The 19,799-nt window shown below is 32.2% G+C and overlaps 2 protein-coding genes across 2 annotated transcripts; one reads left to right on the forward strand and one right to left on the reverse strand.

The window, feature by feature from the left end:
* Nucleotides 1–2,110: 2,110 nt before the first annotated feature.
* Nucleotides 2,111–4,645, reverse strand: LOC107473193 (GDSL esterase/lipase 5-like). The gene is made up of 5 exons (XM_016092743.3): nucleotides 4,230–4,645; nucleotides 4,024–4,145; nucleotides 3,393–3,629; nucleotides 3,051–3,303; nucleotides 2,111–2,346 (listed from the first exon to the last, which is right to left on the reverse strand). Exons 1-5 carry the CDS (start codon nucleotides 4,483–4,485, stop codon nucleotides 2,111–2,113), a joined length of 1,104 nt encoding a protein of 367 aa, XP_015948229.1. The 5' UTR covers nucleotides 4,486–4,645.
* A 12,833-nt stretch (nucleotides 4,646–17,478) lies between these two features.
* Nucleotides 17,479–18,889, forward strand: LOC107473194 (aldehyde dehydrogenase family 3 member F1). The gene is made up of 3 exons (XM_052256868.1): nucleotides 17,479–17,706; nucleotides 18,150–18,246; nucleotides 18,338–18,889. The coding sequence occupies exons 1-3, from the start codon at nucleotides 17,527–17,529 to the stop codon at nucleotides 18,490–18,492; spliced, it is 432 nt and encodes a 143-aa protein (XP_052112828.1). The 5' UTR covers nucleotides 17,479–17,526; the 3' UTR covers nucleotides 18,493–18,889.
* Nucleotides 18,890–19,799: the final 910 nt, after the last annotated feature.

Consider the following 19,799-nt stretch of genomic DNA (forward strand, 5'->3'; position numbering starts at 1 on the left):
TTTTTTAATGTTTTTTTACTAGAGTAATAACTAATAACTAATAATGCAAGTTAGAATATAGGATAATAAAGATACATTCCAAAATTCTAAAGAAAAAAAATGATATATCAGCAATACAAAATTTATGCCAAAAGAACATACATATTGTAATGATGAACATCTATACAATCAGCAAGATTATCAGACAAATTAAAATCAAATAAGACCAAAAAAATTATCATTTATAAATCCTATCAATTAGTGAGACGTTAATAAGCTAAATTGAAAGTGTGACCCATAAATCTTACACCCATTAAAATAGATAATAAATCATCAATAATTTATTTCATTAGTATGCTTTAAATACGGTACATCTTTGTATAAATTTTATATTCAGCTATTGCATTTAATCTTCAATCCATGTTCTTAAAATTTTAAACACATTATATAAAACTAAAAGAAATGGATCATAAGATAGATTCATATATAGTATAAAAATATGAAACATCTACAGCATATGCCATTCAGATCAATGATCCCGAATTGCACATACATTTTATTTAATTAATGAAAAGACGATAATAATAGAATAAGTTGGTAATTATTAAACCAATTAATGAAGGTAGAAGATTATTAGAATTGAAAGAGTTGGTTGAGATTGCAGGGCTATTGAAAGTGTAGTTGCCATCCCATATGTCTGTTGTGGTATTAATGTAACTGTTGTTCCCAACATCAAACATGAATCTCCAAAGAATAATGGAACATATTCTTCTTCTAATTGTGCCACACAAATTTCGACATGGCTTATGGCCAGGTTTATTGCATGGGAATTATTTAAATAAAAATGTTAAAAAAAATTTATAAACATATTTTGTATAAAAATATGATTTATTTATTTGGCTATATTTTAAATAAAGATAATACTTTTATAACATATCTTATAACTCAAATGACATATATATATATATATATATATATAACAGAATATAGTTACAGAGGATAACTATTATCACTAACCAACTAACTAATAAAACCACAACCAATCTCCTAATCTCTTATAGGAATAGAATTAGATAGACTAGTAGTTGAAGTTGCAAGGATAAATAATAAATTATTGATTCAAGAACGTTAGTAAGAAGTCTATTAATTAGAAAAACATACGTGATAAATGTTTCTTCCCAAAGTTCTTAAGGCAGGGATGTGATAGTTAAAAAGTATTAAGTCTCACATTATTTAAAATTAAAAGCCAAATAATTCTTATAAGTGGAAGACAAGCTCGCTTTTGAGATAAGTTAAGCCGACTTAATTTCTTATATGATATCAGAGCAAAGTTAAAAATTATTATTGAGTCATCCTTATATTATAACAAATTCAAGTCGTCTTCAAATTTTACGCTCTAAGTCTTTATTCAGTCCTGTGAAGTAACTGTTACTTTCGATAATTCAACTTTTGCAAAAATTTAAAAGAAATGAAATGTGAAACAACTTTTACTTTTGATAATTTAACCCTCACAAAGATTAAAAAAAAAAGTGAATTTAAAGACCATGATTTGATTGCAGTGCCTTGAATTTAAAGCCTGTTTGAGTCTCCATAAATTGCTTAAAAAATTTTTTGGCGCCCCTAGACAAAAACAAACACAAGCTCAAGAGGTTGAGAGTAAACTGAATCAGAATCACTAAATGGAAGTCTATGCATTTTGGGCATGGGTTAAACAGCACACAAACACATATTATGAGACCAAGGATTAAAAGGAGGTGATAAATTGCATTGTTCCATAAAAGCCATAACCGTTTTTTTTCATTCAGTACATGCAATTACAGTGGTTAAACAGCACACAAAACATATGTATGTATATAGCGGATAAATAATTCCGAATTCAAAAATGTTATTTGTATACTAAAATCAGCTACCAATATATTTGTTTATAAATATATATGTAGTTTAATTTATTTTTAATGTATATTTATATTTTAATATGTATTTTATACTGATAGCTGATTTTAGTGTACACGTAGAATTATACGTACATTTTATTTAATCAACCAAAAGACAAGAATAACAAAATAACTTGGTAAAGCAAATAATGATATATATATATATATATTGAAAATTATTATTATTATTATTGAGATTAGAGTTGAAAGAGTTTGCTGAGATTGTAAGGCTTATTGAAAGTGTAGTTGCCATTCCATATGAGGTGAGCAAAATGCTCGCAAGCTTTATCGGAAGGATGATGGGAGTCAAAGAAAACATAGTCATTTGGATTCTGACATAATTCATATTCTTTGATCCCTTTGTTTCCACCACACGTGTCTTCTCCTCTGTATGGTCCACTTCCACAGCATCCTCCACTCCCTCCTTTGAAACCTTCAATTCAATTCCAACATGCATTTCAATTTGTTACATTATTTAAATGTTAATTACAATAGTATGTTTAGATACTTCAATTCGTGTTTGAATAAAATTTATAAAACTGAAAGAGTTAGAATTTGATCTTTGTCATTTTTTTAAAAAAATAATATAAAAAAATTTATACAAAAAATTTACATAAATTCAAAAATATTTTTTTTAATTTTAAAAAAAATAATTTTACGACAAAATTTAACTTGATAGATATCTTTTTATTATTTTTTTTTACTTAACTAATATATACCTATGAGTTAATAAATTATACCTTGTATTATATTGACACTTAAAAAATACATATCTTCTTTTCCAAATCTTTTTTTTTTCCGTTTCCAACATAATTAATGACATGACATATACTAATAGATAATCATGATATTTTAGGATTTTGGCATTATGCACATGTGGCTGAATTAGTGAATTTGCTTAGTAATTAAGCTAATTCTGACTTATCCAACTACTAGCACACCCTCGTATTAAAAAAAAACAAGCAATTTTGACTGTGACTAGAAATTGTTATTTCGATAAGATATTTTTAATCGTCATTAATTCTCAATAAAAAAAAGTATTATTAGAAAATAGTTTAAAAATTGAAATGTTTTTAATAATTATTGTGCATTATTATTGAATCAAATTAAAAGAACTGCATGGATGAATAATAATACCATATTTCGAAGGATATGTGACAACTTGAGAAAGTGAAGAATAGAAATCATGGACTGAATATTTGAATCCATTGAGCTGTTTCTTAAGCTTCAGAGTCATCTTTGAAAGTTCAATATTATGTAACCTTGCAACTGCTGAAATCTCATCAAAGCATGTGCTTCCATTGTTTTTCAGAATCCTTATGCTTGGAGAACACCCTATAGGACCCACATTTAAAAAACCAAACTTTCGTCCACCTTGCTCATAAATTTCCTAAACATTAAATAAAGTTTAGAATTATAAACAAGTTTATAATTAAAGATATATCTACCTAGCAATATTGAAAATATATGTTTACATACTTTAATGGCATTTGTAAGGTTTCCAATGACAAAACCAACAAATTGTTGTTTATCAACCGGCAATAGGCTCACAGTGGAGTTTGTAACATTCAAAAGTTCACCATAATCATTGCTTCCAACACTCAGAAAGTACACAGATCTTTTGAGAAGTTCCTCTGCTTCTTCTTCTCCTATTTTCTCCCTTAATATTTTCTTTACATTTTTGAAATATTTCACCTGAGTGTGAAGGTCTATCACCTATATATATGTCAACAAATAAATTAATTAAAAACCTTAGCTTGATCAATATAATGTTCTATTCCAATCATATGCATGGTATATGGTCCATATCACCACTTGTACCTTTACATTCTATAATTCTTTGTTTAAAAATTTAATTTACAAGTCAAGATATTAGAATATAAAAAATTTAAAAAAATCAGTCACTAATTAATTTTATATATTATTTTAATATTGTTGTTACCGACAAAATTAAATAAAAAATATTAAAAATATTTTTAAAAAATCACGAACATTAGAGACAAAAATATATCTCATTTAGAAAAATATATCAAAATAAAGTTAACTTCTATATAACAGAAGTATCCTTAAAAAGTTATATTATTTATTTATGGGAGTATGAAGTTATTACATATCCTTGAGCAGTTTGAAGCAGAGCACCAGAGCCTCCAGATGCAAAATTGACTCCATAGGTAAAATCAGGGTTTCCAGGATGAAAATATGGTGGAAGCAGAGGCAACTTTGCAAGCTCAGCTACACATCAATAATAATTAACTCCTAATTACTCAAATCATTCATGTAAAACAATAAAAATCAGTTAATAATGAGAGATCTCACCAATGATATCTGGAATCATACGTCCATCAGAGAATCTTCCACTTGGATACTTGAAAAGGGTTTCTCCATAGGGAGGGTAATTTGCCTGATATGAAGTTGTTGTATTGATATAATTGTTGTTTCCAATGTCAAATAATGAATCCCCAAATATGAATAAGGATGCATGTTTCTTGGGTAAGCATATCTGAGCCTCACTTGTTTGGATAATAAGAACACTACTCAAAGACAGCACCAACAAAAACATTAAACCATCCATATTATCCTATGATGTTTGTATTAACCATGATCTAAGTAGGTTTATATAGATAGATAGATATAGAGGCATAGTCATTGTTGTAAAGTTAATTACATTCATGATCTTGCATGCTCAGAACTTTTCAAAGTCGGCAAACATATAAATCTAGATGGTACCAGGTCTCCAGGTGAATACTAGTGAAAATTGATGTTTAAAAGTATACATGACAAGTAATTGATGTTTGCAGAGTCCCTTGCCGTGTTTAAAAATTGAAAAGTATACAATAACAATTTCGGAACAAAGTTGACCATCGCTTCTATAAATGACAAGGATTGTGTATGTGGTGTGAATTATTTATAGAGCAATGCTAAGGGGCAGCAATTTTTGTGATTATTAGCTATCAATTAGCCATCAATGATGATTTGATGGTGTGAGATTGATGTGAAATTTCATCCAATGGCTCACCTTCCTCTGCTGGTTACATGCTGGCCAAAATTCAATAAGATTACTGCCTCCTAGACTTTTCCTTATTTATACTTCAAAGATATTTTTTTACTATCATCCCTATTATTTTTTAGTCATTATTGTAGTATTTTATTAGAAAACACTGTATACAATTTTTTGTACCAGAAAATGTGGTATAAATTATACTGTGTGATTATTTTGAATATAGTAAATTTTCTTTTTAAACTTTGACCTATGATTTTTATTCGATTTTTTTTACGTTAATTATGTGTCTAAATTATTATCCCTATAATAATTTTTACAGTTTAGACGTATCAAAATTTATACTTAAAGATCTATTCAATTCATCCCAACACTCTAGATAGACTATCCCATTAGATATATAGAAGTTTGTGATCAATTTTATTAAACATCTTCGTTCTAAACTATATATCACTATTTCACATGTTAGATAAACAAATGCAAGGTACTTATTAATTAATTGAATTTAACTCAATTTTAAAAATATAATGATAATTATTTTTAATATTTTTAATATATTCATTGCATTGAAAACGTAAAAATATTAAATTCTGTAATATATTTTATAATATACTTAACTTATATTCTTAAGACACAAATTAGCAAAATTCTAATTAATTTTTCAAAAATCCATGATTGACACGATAAAAGTTACTGGAAGCAAAGCAAATGTAATAATATATGTAAGCAATTTATTTAGACTAGCAAATATGACTTTGTTAGCAAAAATGAAAGTTCTGAGAAGCTAATTAAGGAAACTAGGAAAGTGAGACTTTATGATTTCAATAAATTTCCGCGTGCGTAGAATTGTGCATGGTTCCAAAGAAAAAAAGGAATATTTAATTAGTATATTAGATTTCACATTTGAAATTGAGCCGAATATCAAGTAAGTTATCCCAAAACCACGTTATTTACTTTTTCGTTTTCTTGTTTTTTTCTTGTTTTTTTTTTTCCACGGTTTCTCATTCAACCAGATTTAATTTGTGGCTACGATTTTCTCTAATTTTTTAATTTGTCACTCTCGATTTTTCTTAATCTCTCACTTTTGCCTCTTTGCTATTACATTTAGCAATGATTTTGGAGGTATCAAAACGTTGTCTATTTTTTGTTTTGTTTTTGGGCTGGAAATATGTGTTTGCTTGAATGAGCAAGCACTTGTTCTTTTCCGCAGCCTTACACGAAATTTAAACCATATAGTTATTCATGTTGGGCCTCCGGGGAGCCTCGACTACTGAAGAGACATTATAGAAGTACACCACAAAAATTAAATAACATCCAAGACCAAAAAAATAAAAAAGTAACGTCAAACAAAGGATAGACTCTAACATATGCATACCACCTCTTATTGTCAACGTTGTTTAGGGTGGTTGGCGCATAGATCTCCACGAAAGGTATTTTCTCTCGGAGGGAGAGTTGATTTCTCTAAATAACTAGAGCAACTACTTCGATAGGGACATTGTTTATCTTCGACAACGGAACTCTGTTAAAGAAAAAAGAGAAAATCATAACATCATCAACCAAAATAATTACAAATTTCTGAGTCTAAATTCTAAGTTTAGCTAGTCAACATTTCAAGTTCATGGCAGTATTGAGTGGAGAAATTTTTCACCTTGATGGAGACCAAGATCTCGGTGAACATCAAATTAGAAAGAAGCTGATTGAAAGAATTTTGACAAAAAAGAATGTAAACAAGGTCACTGTGGAAAAATCAATCAAGAGAATATGGAGAGACCCCTAAAATTTGATTATCTCAAGCATGGGCGCAAATACATATTTGTTCAACTTCAAGCATGAAGAAGATACCATAAGAATTTACGGAAAAAGACTATGGAGGGTGGACGTACATATGCTTAGCTTGCAATGGTGGAGGCCAGAGCTTTCATTCAAAGAGGTATGTTATAACTCTATTGCTATCTGGGTCCAAGTTCATGCCTTGCCCTTGAAAAAGTTGAACAAAAGTAATGCTGAAAAGATAGGAGTTTCTTTGGAAAAACTATTAGAAGTTGAAGATCCTTATGTTGATGGAAACCTGCTTAGAAACTTTCTGAGAGTCAGAGTGGAGGTGAATGCGCTGGAGCAATTGAAAATAGGATTTTTTGTACAAAAGAAGTAATGGCAGCTATTCTTGAGTGTCATTTAAATATGAGAGGTTATATTATTATTGCTATAATTGTAGAAGGATAGGTCATGATAGGAGAAACTGCAGAGAGGAGAAGGCCATGGCTATTCACAACTCAAACTTACCAAGATATGGGTCAGATCTTTTAGCTCCAGAACTCAGGTCAATTTCTTCATTAGCTGAAAAAGCTGGAATCAGGCAAAAAGACAACGGAATTAAAACTTCAGAACCGATTTTATGGGTGGCGCGTGGAAAAAATACATGGAATAGAGAGTGAATAACGGAAGGAGGAAGAAAAAGCAGGCCTATCCAAAAGCAGGTAGATACTGTAAAAGCTAGAGACACAGAAATAAACCTACATGCAACTAGAAGGTTCAAACAACAGATCGAGATAGAAGAAATGAACAGGGGAGAAGATACACAATGTCTTGAAAAGTGTGATGGTCAGAATGTGAAGGAAGAAACAAAAAAGATTAATGAGATATTATTAATAGAGGGGGAGAGTGAGAAAGGGATTAATGAGAAGGGGATTGGGCCAGGTTCACAAGGCCCTTTTCAAACTTTGAAACCAAACGAAAAAGAAGCTGAGCCCATGTAAGTAACACACATGGAAAAAGCTTTAAGTATACAGGAGCAGGAATACTTGGACAGAGGTAAAAAAGTAGATGATCTTTCACAAAAAATAAAGCAAAGCTAGATGGGCTTGAGAGGCAGGATAAAGTGTCACTAAGCAAGCATGCTGATGCATCCCAAAAAATTAACAAGACCATATTTTTATTAGAAAATGGCCCACAAGAGGAAGAGCATGATTTAATTCCTAGGCAGCTACTGAAGGGGCAACAAGGGGAGAAGGCAGTGGAAGAGCAGCAAATGGAGTTGGAAAGAATAAATACATAAGGCATTCAAGAGAGAATCAAGTTCGATTATGTTGAGAAGTTCCAGAGACATTGCAGCCAGGAAGACGTAAAGGAAAAAAAATGGAAAACAAATATATAAGGCTAAAGATGGAGGGTTTTATATTGTTGAACTTGCAGATGATGAAGAGGAGAAAGTCAACAACAACCAAGTTATGACAGTAACATACCAGTATGAGATTGATTTGGCCCAAAGATTATGTAATACTTTAAGACTAAAAAGAGAAAGGAAAGAAGAGGTACAGATACAAATAGAAGATGTAACTGAAGAAGAGGAGAATTTGGCACAATTTCAGGGAGTGAGAAAGAAAAGTAAAACGGTCCCAACAATTTCAGGTAAAGGTCAGAGAGTGCAAGATGCGCAAGGAATGAAAAAAACTGTGGAAGGCATGAAAGCTAAGGAGGCGGGCCTTATCATGCCCCACCCTCACCCATGAGTATAATAAGTTGGAACTGTCGCGGGTTAGCGGCTCCCGCGACAGTTTCGGAATTAACAAATCTGTGCAAACAGATTAAACCAGCCACTGTCTTCTTAATGGAAACAAGAGCAAAGAAAATGTATGTAAACAAACTTAGGAAGAAGCTTCATTTTGATAAAATGTTTTGCATAGAACTCCAAAGTTTGTCCGAAGGTCTTTGCTTATTTTGGAAAGAAAATTTAGATATTAACATATATTCCTGGAGTATCAATTTTATTTTAATGCGGGTTAAGGATAAAAAAAGAAATAAATGGTATTATAATTTTGTATATAGAGACCTTATTTTTGCTAGAAGGAGGCAGCTATGGAGTGAGCTCATTTTCAGAAAAGATGACCAACAAAAGCCTCAGGTTTTTATTGGAGATTTCAATGATATTTTAAACCAGGAAGAAAAACTTTGCCTTTACCCAAAACCAAATAGCCAAATCATTGAATTTAGAAAACTAATTGATGTTTATGTTCTCATGGATTTAGATTAAAAGGAGGAAGATTTACATGGTACAGCAACCCAAGAAATGGTTTCATTACAAGAGAAAGGATAGATCGAGCTATGGCAAACTGGGAATGGAGAAGAATGTTCCAACATGCTATCCTGATCGCTTTACCAGCTATAAGTTCATATCACAATCTTATTATTATAACGCCAGAATCAAGGAAGAAGAGCAGCAGATTTTTCAAATATGAAGCATACTGGGAGGACCATGAAGAATGTGGGGATATTGTAAGAAGATGGTGGAACAAGCCAATAGAAAATCAAGAAGCGTGATAGAAATTAGCAGAAAAAATAAAGAACTGCACACAAGAGCTGAAGAAATGGAGCAAAAAAATATTCTCAAGAGTGGAAAAAAGATTGCCAATCTAAGCACTGTATTGTAGAAACTACAAGCTACGGATCTATCAGAAAGACAACAGGAGCAGATTATTGAAATAAAATTAAGAATAGCTAATCTTTGGAAGCAAGAAGAAAAATTCTGGGGGCAAAGGGCAAGACTGAAGTGGCTCAGATGGGGTGATAAAAATACTTCTTTTTTTCATGCAACTACCATTCAGAGGCGAGATAGAAACAGAATTGAAAGATTGAAAGATAAAGATGGTAATTGGATTTGTGAAGAAGGGGATATTATGAGGATGATTGAGGAGTATTTTGAGAATCTATTTAAAACTTCAATCAGATCAGAGTGGCAAGGGTGCATAAGCAAGATTTCAAAGAGGGTCACATAAGAAATAAATGATGATTTAATAGAAGAAATTAAGGACAGTGAGATAAGGGATGCTGCCTTTAGTATGGGAACTCTCAAAGCACCGGGACCTGATGGTTTAAATGGACTCTTCTTCCAAAAGCATTGGGATGACATAAGCAAAGAAGTTGGAGATGTGGTCAAGAATTTTTTCATGAACAAAAGATTACCAGAGAGTATAGGAGAAACTAATGTGGTCTTAATTCCAAAATCAAGCAACCAGAGAACCTTAATCATTTAAGACCGATAAGCTGTTACAATTACATTTACAAAATTATTGCAAAAATCATGGTCACGAGGCTAAGAAAATGGCTCAACAAGCTAATTTCACCTATTCAGAGTGCTTTTGTGGGCGAAAGACTAATTCGGGATAACATAATTATAGTTTAAGAAGCTTATCACAGTTTAGAAAAGAAAGAAAAAGAAGCTTTAGAAAATTTGGCAATCAAATTAGACATGAATAAGGCCTACGACTGCTTGAAATGGGATTTTTTTTGGAAAAAGTCCTTCTAGCTTTTGGGTTCCAAAAAGAATGGGTACAATTGGTGATGACGTGTGTTAAGAGTGCAAATTATAGATTTAAAGTGAATGAAAACTTAGCACAAAAGGTGTATCCGCAAATAGGACTTAGACAAGGTGATCCTTTATCACCATACCTATTCATATTAGCTGTTGAGGTTTTCTCTATCCTCAGGGAAGAGGCACACAGAGATGATCGAATCTTGGGGTTCAAAATCAGACCAGGGACTCCAACTCTCACTCGTCTCCTTTTTGCAGATGATTGCATCATTTGGCAAAAGCAAAACAAGAAAAAATATACCAGATTATACTTATACTAAATGAATATACGGAAGCATCAGGTCAAAAGATTAATGTGGAGAAATCAGGGATCACCTACGGAAGACAGGTTCCAATACAAGTAAGGGTGAACATAGAGAAAATTTTGGGAATGTCAAATTGGGATAATCTAGGAAAGTATTTAGGTCTCCCAGCTCAGTGGGGAAGATAAAAAAGCAAGGCTTTAGGATGGATAGAAGAGAAAGTTATGAACAAGATGGATGGATGGAAGGAAAAACTTTTGAATTAAGCAGGGAAGGAGGTTTTAATAAAGTCAGTGATACAAGCTATCCCGACATACACTATGAATGTGATCATGTTTTCCAATAATTTTTGTCAAAGACTAACGGCAAGAATTGCCCGATTTTAGTGGGCAGCACCAAGTAGAGACCGAGGCATACATTGGAAGGATTGGGAAACCATTAGCAAGTGCAAGTTGGAATGTGGATTATGATTTAAAGATTTCCAATGTCAGAATATTGCCCACCTAGCGAAGCAAGCTTGGAGGATGATTAAGGATCCAGAGGCACTGTCGGTAAAAATTTTAAAATCTATATATTTTTTCAACTCGAACTTTTGGGATGTGCAAGTTCAAAGGCAAGCATCACGGGTGTGGAGAAGCCTCTTAATTGGGAGAGATTTTTTTAGAAGAAATGGCAAATGGGGTGTGAAAATGGAGAAAAAATAGTAATAGAAAAAGATAATTGGATTGCAGGCATGACAAAAGGTAGTGACAAGACGAGCAGCATAAATAGGAGAGTATGTGAGCTAATAATTAGAGGAGAAGGATGGAATAGAGCTAAGATTGAAGCAGAATTTTCCAAAGTATGATTCAAAAAATCTTTCAGACACCTGTCAGCTTAAGGGAAAGGGAAGATTTGTTATACTGGCCTTATAAGCAGGACGGCATGTACACTATTAAATCGGGATATTACATAGCAAGAAAGGAAGCGTCGGCAGAAAAACAACAACAAAAGCCTTCGAGCTCAATAATTAGAGCAGACTGGAGAGAGTTATGGAAAGGTATATGGGAGTTACAAGTACCACAAAAAGTTAAAATATTTTTATGGAAAGCTTCTCAAAATGTTGTACCAATAAACTCTAATTTACACAAAAGGAAGTTAACTAAGACACCAATATGTCATATTTGTCATGAGGAGGAGGAAACTACTGAACACGCCCTTCTACTATGCCCGTGGACTAGAGCTACTTGGTTTGGAGCGCAATATCAGTGCCTTCCAACAAAAGAGACAGTCTCATCTTTTGGAAATTGGTTCTTAGAAAACATTTTGAAGATAAAGTAAATTGAAGGGAAAGAACAAGACATCATGATTAGTAGAGTTGCAGTTTTATGCTGGGAGATTTGGAAGACACGAAATAGAGCAATATACTAAAAAGAGGAGGTGAATCCTAAGTTGACGATCATGAAAGCCAGAACAGGAGAATAGGAATACAGGAAAGCCATACAATCAGACATAATCAACAGACACAGAATTAGCATAGATAGAGTGAGGCACATTACCTGGAGAGCACCGCCAAAGGGTTGGTTAAAAGCTAATGTTGACGCAGCATTCAGAGCAAGCACAGGGGAGGCAGCAACCGCGGTTGTGATCAGAGACACAGATGGAAAGCTTCTGTTGGGAGCAGCAGAGATAATTGCTTCATGTTTAGAACTGGCGACAGAAGCAAATGCTATAACAAATTCAATGATCATAATAAGTAATTTAGGACTAAGCAATGTTGTGATAGAATTAGACTGCTTACCCTTAAATCCAAACATTGAAATCGAAAGGTAGCTTGGGGAAAGTGAATCCGATTCTGATGGATATTGTAGAGATGAAGCAGGAAGTCTCTGGTGGAGAATTGACATGGATACCTCGGGAAGGGAATCAATTGCCCCACGTTGTGGCCATCCTCATGCTCAGGGAAAAACTCAGCAAGGATTGGAACCAGCATCCATCGGGAGAAATATCAAGAATCCTAAAGAGGGAAGAGACGGCAGCATGGCGGAGCAGAAGAAGACAGAAAAATTCGCTTCAGCACCTCAATCAGGGAGAAGACGTGCAGAGTCACAGTATCACAACAGAGCAAGAGCAGTCGTGGAACACCACGACAACAAACGGCGAGGTGTACTGGAAGACTCTGTTGCAGCAAATCGGCGATGAAAGGGGTAATCATCTGCGATGGCAAGAGAAATCAATGCAACCGGCAGATGGCGGGGTGGACGGCGACGCGAACGGTGGTGTGGAAGTGTCACCGAAGCTGCAATGGAACCAGAGAAGCGAAGCAAAGGAAAGACCGTCAATTGCGGAACCAATGACAGTCGCGAAGGTCATGTGAGCACGAGAAAGAACCAGCCTAGCGGGTGAAGCGGGTGACGGTGACATATTCGCGGCAGATGAAGGTCCTCTTGGAAGTTCGAAGGTGTTAGAGCAGCGCCCAGCACACACGCAACGAAGGAGAAGAAATTTGAAATTTGGGTCCGGAACCAGGTTAGACCCGCATTTCCTTGGTTCTGGGCCTGGATCTAACAAAAAAAAATGCATACAAAAAAATATATTAATAAATTTAGAGTAATATTAATTAAAATAAAATATTATTTTAATTTTNAAAAAAATCTTTTAAAAACATCATTTTTTTTATTATAATTTTTTTCAAATAACGACAAAAATAGTAATTATAATGGTGATAGTAGCTATAGTGATTTGAGAACGAAAGTCACAGAATAATAAAATAAAAAAAGATAACAATAAAAAAAGATATTTCTGAAAAAAAAAAATAATTTTGACTAAATAACTAAAATGGGACAAAATATAATGTTTAGAATAAAAATAGAAAGTTGTAAACATTAAGAATGAAATTAGATCTTAGACTAAACGTTAAAGACTAAAAAATATTTTATTTTATTAATTATAAATTCTAAATTGTATATTTTAAATTTTAATTCTCCAAAATATAAAAGTTGTTAGAATTAAGAAAGATTAATATTAACTAACTAAAAGTTCTATACAATTTCTCATAAATTTACGATCTTTCACCTTATATACCATTTATTTCTTTTTATTCTTTTTGATATAAAATTAATTTCTCTTCTCCTTCACACTTACTACTGGAATATTCTATAAATTGGAGCTAAGAAATTTTTGCTGGGCCTGCAACTAATGAACAATTTAATGAAACTCATCACAATGAACCATTACTACTTCTGCCCCCTGTTTTCTTTTCTTTGCATATTACCGGACAGCTACTTCCATTTTATTAATAAAATGCATGGATCTTCTAAAATTTAAATTTCACTTTAAAAAATAAAGTGTGATCTTCTACTTTTAAATAGTTTTTTTTATATTTATTTTTGGTCATACCTATGAAATCAATGATGAGAGATCACAATTTACTCTTTAAAATAAAATTCAAATTTTAAAGAATTTAAATTCCTACTACGAGACATTATTATTTCTCATTTTGTTAATATATATAGTGAGAAAGAAAATTAATTAAACATCTTCATTCCTTTGACCAATAATTAAGTACTTGGAATTCAGCAAAAAATAAATTATTCTAAACTTTTTGACCTTTTTCATCATCTATCTTTTTCTCTTAGTCATCATGAACATCAAGGTATATAATATGTTTAGTAAAAATTAAACACAACTTCCAATGAGATAGTGATTAACAACATTTTTAGGTAGTGTGTATATGATACCAACTACCATGCATAACGGTACGCTCGCCGCCACTGAAATTTAAAATCATAAATGCTCAATTTTGCTCTTTAGCTCGTTAGAGTTTTAGGGTTGAGTTTAGTTTACGTTTTTATTTTTTAAGTTATTTTTTTTTTAATTTTTCTATAAGCTTCTAAATAACTTTTTAGAAAATTATAATTTAATTTTAAAAATTATATCAAATATTAATACTATTATTTTTTATAAATTAAAAATTAAAAAGAAAAGTAGCTTTTGAAGCTTTCAAACGAGCCCCTAATCTTCTAGTTGCATTTGCTTGCAGTAGTTTTCATTTTCAAGAAATTATATTAATTAATGTGCTGCTTGCATTTATTTATCTAACATGGGAAGTAGTCATGTATATGTGAGACGATAGTTATTAGTAAAATTGATGACAACTTCTATATCCAATGAGAGAGTCAAAAGCATAGAACATAAACAACATTTTCTGCTAGTTTTCCACTGGTACCGTAAATACATAAAATATATATGCTGGCCGCCTTTGAAAAGATAGTTACAAACAAGCAATTATTAGCCCTAAAAACAAGTTCCATTATTTATAAAATGAAATAAAAAAACTAATATATGATTCCAAAATGAGAGTTTTTTTGTATAAAAAAATATATTAAAAATATGATTATTTATGTGCTTCTTTCTATTAACTTTAACTCTAGAGCTAGAGAAGTGAATTCATAATATTTAGAATATTATATGTCTAACAATTAGATATACTATTTTTTAATAAATAACACATGATTATGTATTAGCTCTATCTTTTATGAACACATTATTTTTTAAAAGTTTATATGAAATTCGAGTAACTAATTCGATTTCTATAACTCCTTTTTATTTCTCTTAAAAAATTTCCAGTAAAAAAAATCCCTTAATGTGAAATTATTAAGTAGTTTAAAGAATAGAGATATTTTATTTTTCTAAGTATATGTTTGTAAAAAATTGTGCCGTAGTAATATAATTTCTCAAATATTTTTGAGTATATATCTTTTCATATTTAATGTATTTTAATCTATCAAATTAAACATAATTATTTCAAATATTATTGTATGGAAACGGTTTTTTATAAGACAAAATAATAAGGATAAAGTATATTTTTTATCTTTAAAGTTGAACAAAAATTTTAAAAATACTCTTAAATTTTTGTTTTAATTTTGTACTAAAAATTTTTTATTTGTATAAAATATATTCTTGATAGTTAAATTTTCAAAAAATTTAAGATCAATCTAACAAAAATATATTAAAATTATTCTTGATTTATTTATATTAAAAGTTGCTATTCTTATGAAATTGTTGTTGTATTAGTCTTAAATTTTTGAAAAATTAGCGGTTAGAGATATAGTTTATACAAATTAAAAATTTTGGGGACAAAATTGAAACAAAACAAAATTTAAAGGTATTTTTAAAATTTTTATTAAATTTTAAAGTTTACCCAAATAATAATTATTTAGTCTCAATTTTCTTGTTAGCTTCTAAGAACTTTCATTTTTACTTTGCTAACAAAAATATACAAGAAGTTTGCAATGGATATTCTATCTATATATAGGGGTTGATATATCCATGTATTCACAAAGCATAAAGAATACATAAGATAATATGGATAGTTTAATGTTTTTGTTGGTGTTCTCTTTGAGTAGTGTTGTTATTATCCAAACAAGTGAGGCGTAGATATGTTTACCCAAGAAGCATGCAGCTTTATTCGTATTTGGGGATTCATTATTTGACATTGGAAACAACAATTATATCAATACAACAACTCCTTATCAAGCAAATTATCCTCCCTATGGAATAACCTTCTTCAAGTATCCAAGTGGAAGATTTTCTGATGGACGTATGATTCCAGATGTTGTTGGTGAGCACAAATTCCTTCACCCCCTGAATAAATTTTTAATCGATATATAATATTAGAAAGATAAAAAATAATAAACTTAAATAATTTAAATTTATTTTATTTAAATTTTATTTATTATAAAATATATTAAATAAAGTTAAAAGTAATAAATTTTCACAGTTTTTGACTAATATTTTTATTACTAAATATTTACCTTTTTTTAATTTGCGGGGTGATTTAATTGCAAAGAACAATAATGTATGTGGTCATCACATGCATGCACGCATGAATTTCCACTACCACAAAAGCGGAAGATAGCGGCACACAATTAGCAGCTGTTTTGATAATAGTTGCTATCTAATGGATTTCCAGCAGTTTTAATAGTAAACACGGGAAGAGCAGCTATTTGATTTGATTTTGCCACAAATTAAAAAAAAAACGCTGCTAACCTAATTTTTTTTAGTGATATTTTAATTCTCCTTTCCCAAAAACACAACACTCGGCGCTCAGCAGCTTCAACAAATTAAAAAAGAAAGAAAGAAATGTTAAGAGAAGAGAGGGAGAAATGGAGAAGGAAAGGAAAGGGAGGAAGGAGCCGGGCCGGCGCTGCTGAGTTCGCTGCCGCCGTCGCGTTGTCGTGCCGTCGGAAAGCCAGAACCGCAAGAGAAAGAACTGCGAAGAGAGAGGGAGACCGCATCAGCTCACCACGAAGCCAGCGCCGTCGTCGTCCTCATCGCAGGTCTACACCGTCGCGTCTTGCCACCGCCGCCACCACTAAGCTTGCCGTCGTCGCCATTGAAGCCGAAGAGAGAGAGTGTGTTCGCGAAGAGAGGGAGAGCGCGTGCTCATGAAGGAGAAGAACGACGAAAAGGGAAGGAGAAGCAGAAGACGATGAACCCAGGGGAGAAGGAGGAAGTCTGCTCTCGCACCGTCCTGCTCTGTCGTCGCGGTAGCCGTCGATTGGGGTCAAGGCCGTCGCCGTCGCACCCTGTTCCAGTCGCCATTAGGGTTTTTTGCTGCTGCCATTGATAGCGCCGCCGCTGGGAGGAGCCGAAAGGGGAGAGGAGGTCGCCGTCAAACACGCCGCCACCAGTTCCCACCTGCTCACGGTACCATATCCTTGACTATGTTTTCTATTCCCAGAATCTTAGATATAGCATAAACTTGTTATCTTGTGCATTTTGTTGTTTTTATGGAATATGCACACAAACTGTTTGATAGTTTTCCTTAGTGAAAAGCAGAGGAGCTCAACCTTTTATTTTCATGGATTTAATAAACAGTTGCGTGATTCTTTCTCTTTCGAAGTTTTAGTTTGATTGTTCTATTTTATTTGAAATTAGTATATGTTGAAGGGTACCATTGATGGTGTGGTTATGAGTTTATCAAAAGATTGATTATGCTTGGTTTATTCATTATTATGCTTAATGCAATATTTTATGAATGATATGAAGGAGTATTATGGGAGTGGAGAGACAAAGAAAGTGTCATGGAGAGAATCACAACTCAAAGGGTTGCGTCGTTTCCTCATTGAAAAAGAAGAAGATATTTTGAAGGCCTTAATGCTCGACTTAGGAAAGCATCAAGTTGAAGCTTTTAGAGATGAGGTTATGCCTTTATTTAATTTGTTTATAATTACACTTGAAAATGGTTTGTTTCTGTTCAAAAAAGTGTGTCATCATATATACTATTTGAAAATATTTGACATTATTATTATTGCCTTTCTATTAGTTTAATCTTTAATCAATATAGTTCCTTCCTAATTTAAGCTTTCTTTTAAATTCATGCAATAAATCCATGCATTGAGTAGTAATAATAGTATCATTAAAAAAAAAGAAAACTATTTTTCAGTTCTAATTTCTAATTAACGAATTGGCCCTTTTAAGCAGATAGAAACTTTGATGAAGTCCTTGAATTTTGCATTGAGTAACTTAAAATATTAGATATCAGGCAAAAAGGTGAGATCAGTGCCAATTTTCCTAATTCCATTTTTTTTAAATTTCAAAGATAAGCATTCAAGCCTAATGGATTCAAATTTGTTTTTTGATAGGCTAGATTGCCACAAATAGCACTGCTTAGTAGTGCAGAAATTGTTCCTGAACCTCTGGGCCTAGTCCTCATTATTTCATCTTGGAATTTTCCCTTTGGTGAGTCATGCTTTTTGAACCATTTTCCTTATGTTGATCAAGTATTTGTATAACAAATTAATAGAGGGAGTTACAATTTAATTAATGACAGGTTTATCCTTGGAGCCACTAATAGGAGCAGTAGCAGCTGGAAACACAGTGGTCTTAAAGCCTTCAGAGTTGTCACCAGCATGTTCTTCCATACTTGCCCTTGGACTTCCCAATTTCTTGGACTTCCCAATCATAAGGTGTTTGAAGATTCATTAGTTCTAAAACTTTCTGTAGTTTATTTCATGCCATTGGATTTGCTTAGCTTATCATAGATGTGGCCTCTTCAATTTAATTTCTCCTGTTTATGTTTTTCTGTCTTTTAGGCTTGGATTATGCTGACCCAAAAGGAAAAGGAAATTTTTTTGGAAAAGTTTTTCTTGCTGCTGGATTAACAGCATTATGCATTATATATCTTCTTGGTTCAGATTATGCTTTCAGGTTATTTTGATTCAGATTTGGCTCAGGGTATTCAGGTGATAAGAGGCTATTTTTTTATGAGTTCAAGCCTCTGGAAGCCTTGAATCCCATCTCTTTAAAAGAAACTTTATATATTATTGGTTGTTATTAATATTGTTTCAAATTGAAGAGATGTTTCTGCTCACCTCTATCTATATATGGCAATTATATGACAATTTGTTTGACTTTGGAATTCTAGTAAACATGAGAGATTTGAAGAGGAATTGTTATGGTTTTGGTTGACAATAATGATGTGAGCACTACATAAACTTGCTAATTATTATGCTTGTAATATCGTACTGATGTTTATTGTGCACATACCTGCTGTTTATTGTGCACATACATGCTGTTTTATATTCTCCTATATCAACTGGGTTGTTGAAATGGTATTGCATTTTTTTAGTTATGCTAATATTTCTGTTATCTGCCCATGGTAGCAAATCTTTCAAGTAAAATGGTAATGAATACTTTTCTCCTTCCTCTCAGGAAGTAATCTTCAGAGTTATAGCTGCTATTCTTCATCTTGGAAACATTAACTTTGCAAAATCAGAGGAAGAAACTGATTCATCAGTTCTAGAAAATGAAGAGTCCAAGTTGCATCTCCAAATAACCGCGGAACTTCTCATGTGTGACCAAATTTCTGTTGTTATCATTTGCAATAGCTTTCTTTTTGTTAATGTTACATATCTTTTAAATTATTTCTTATTTCAGGGGCGATCCTAGTGCTTTGGAAGATGCACTTTGTAAGCGTGTGATGATTACCCCAAAGGAAGTTATTAAAAGAAGTCTTGATCCTCTTGGTGCAACGGTTAGCAGGGATGGTTTAGCCAAAACACTATATTCTTGTTTATTTGACTGGTACTATGTTAATGTCAAGTGTAAAATTATGAATTTAAAATATGAAAAATGTGTCCTATCCTATGTTTATTGCACTTATGTTATTTGAATATGAATAATTTTTTATCTGTTCTATTGTTATGTGCAGGTTAGTCCAAAAAATCATTGTCTCAATTGGGCAAGACCCAGAGTCAAAATGTCTCATTGGTGTTCTTGACATATATGGCTTT

This window comes from Arachis duranensis, chromosome 2 (assembly GCF_000817695.3).
Source record: "Arachis duranensis cultivar V14167 chromosome 2, aradu.V14167.gnm2.J7QH, whole genome shotgun sequence".
Lineage (NCBI taxonomy): Eukaryota > Viridiplantae > Streptophyta > Magnoliopsida > Fabales > Fabaceae > Arachis > Arachis duranensis.

What these genes read in the sequence shown, in the direction of transcription:
- LOC107473193 (XM_016092743.3), bottom strand. Translation starts at nt 4,485, where the DNA reads ATGGATGGTTTAATGTTTTTGTTGGTGCTGTCTTTGAGTAGTGTTCTT. An exon ending in TTCAAACTGCTCAAGGATAT is followed by an intron (nt 3,630 to 4,023) that starts GTAATAACTTCA and finishes ACATATATATAG; the next exon opens with GTGATAGACCTTCACACTCA. An exon ending in CACATATCCTTCGAAATATG is followed by an intron (nt 2,347 to 3,050) that starts GTATTATTATTC and finishes ATTGAATTGAAG; the next exon opens with GTTTCAAAGGAGGGAGTGGA.
- LOC107473194 (XM_052256868.1), top strand. Translation starts at nt 17,527, where the DNA reads ATGCAATATTTTATGAATGATATGAAGGAGTATTATGGGAGTGGAGAG. An exon ending in TTGAAGCTTTTAGAGATGAG is followed by an intron (nt 17,707 to 18,149) that starts GTTATGCCTTTA and finishes GTTTTTTGATAG; the next exon opens with GCTAGATTGCCACAAATAGC. An exon ending in ATCTTGGAATTTTCCCTTTG is followed by an intron (nt 18,247 to 18,337) that starts GTGAGTCATGCT and finishes AATTAATGACAG; the next exon opens with GTTTATCCTTGGAGCCACTA.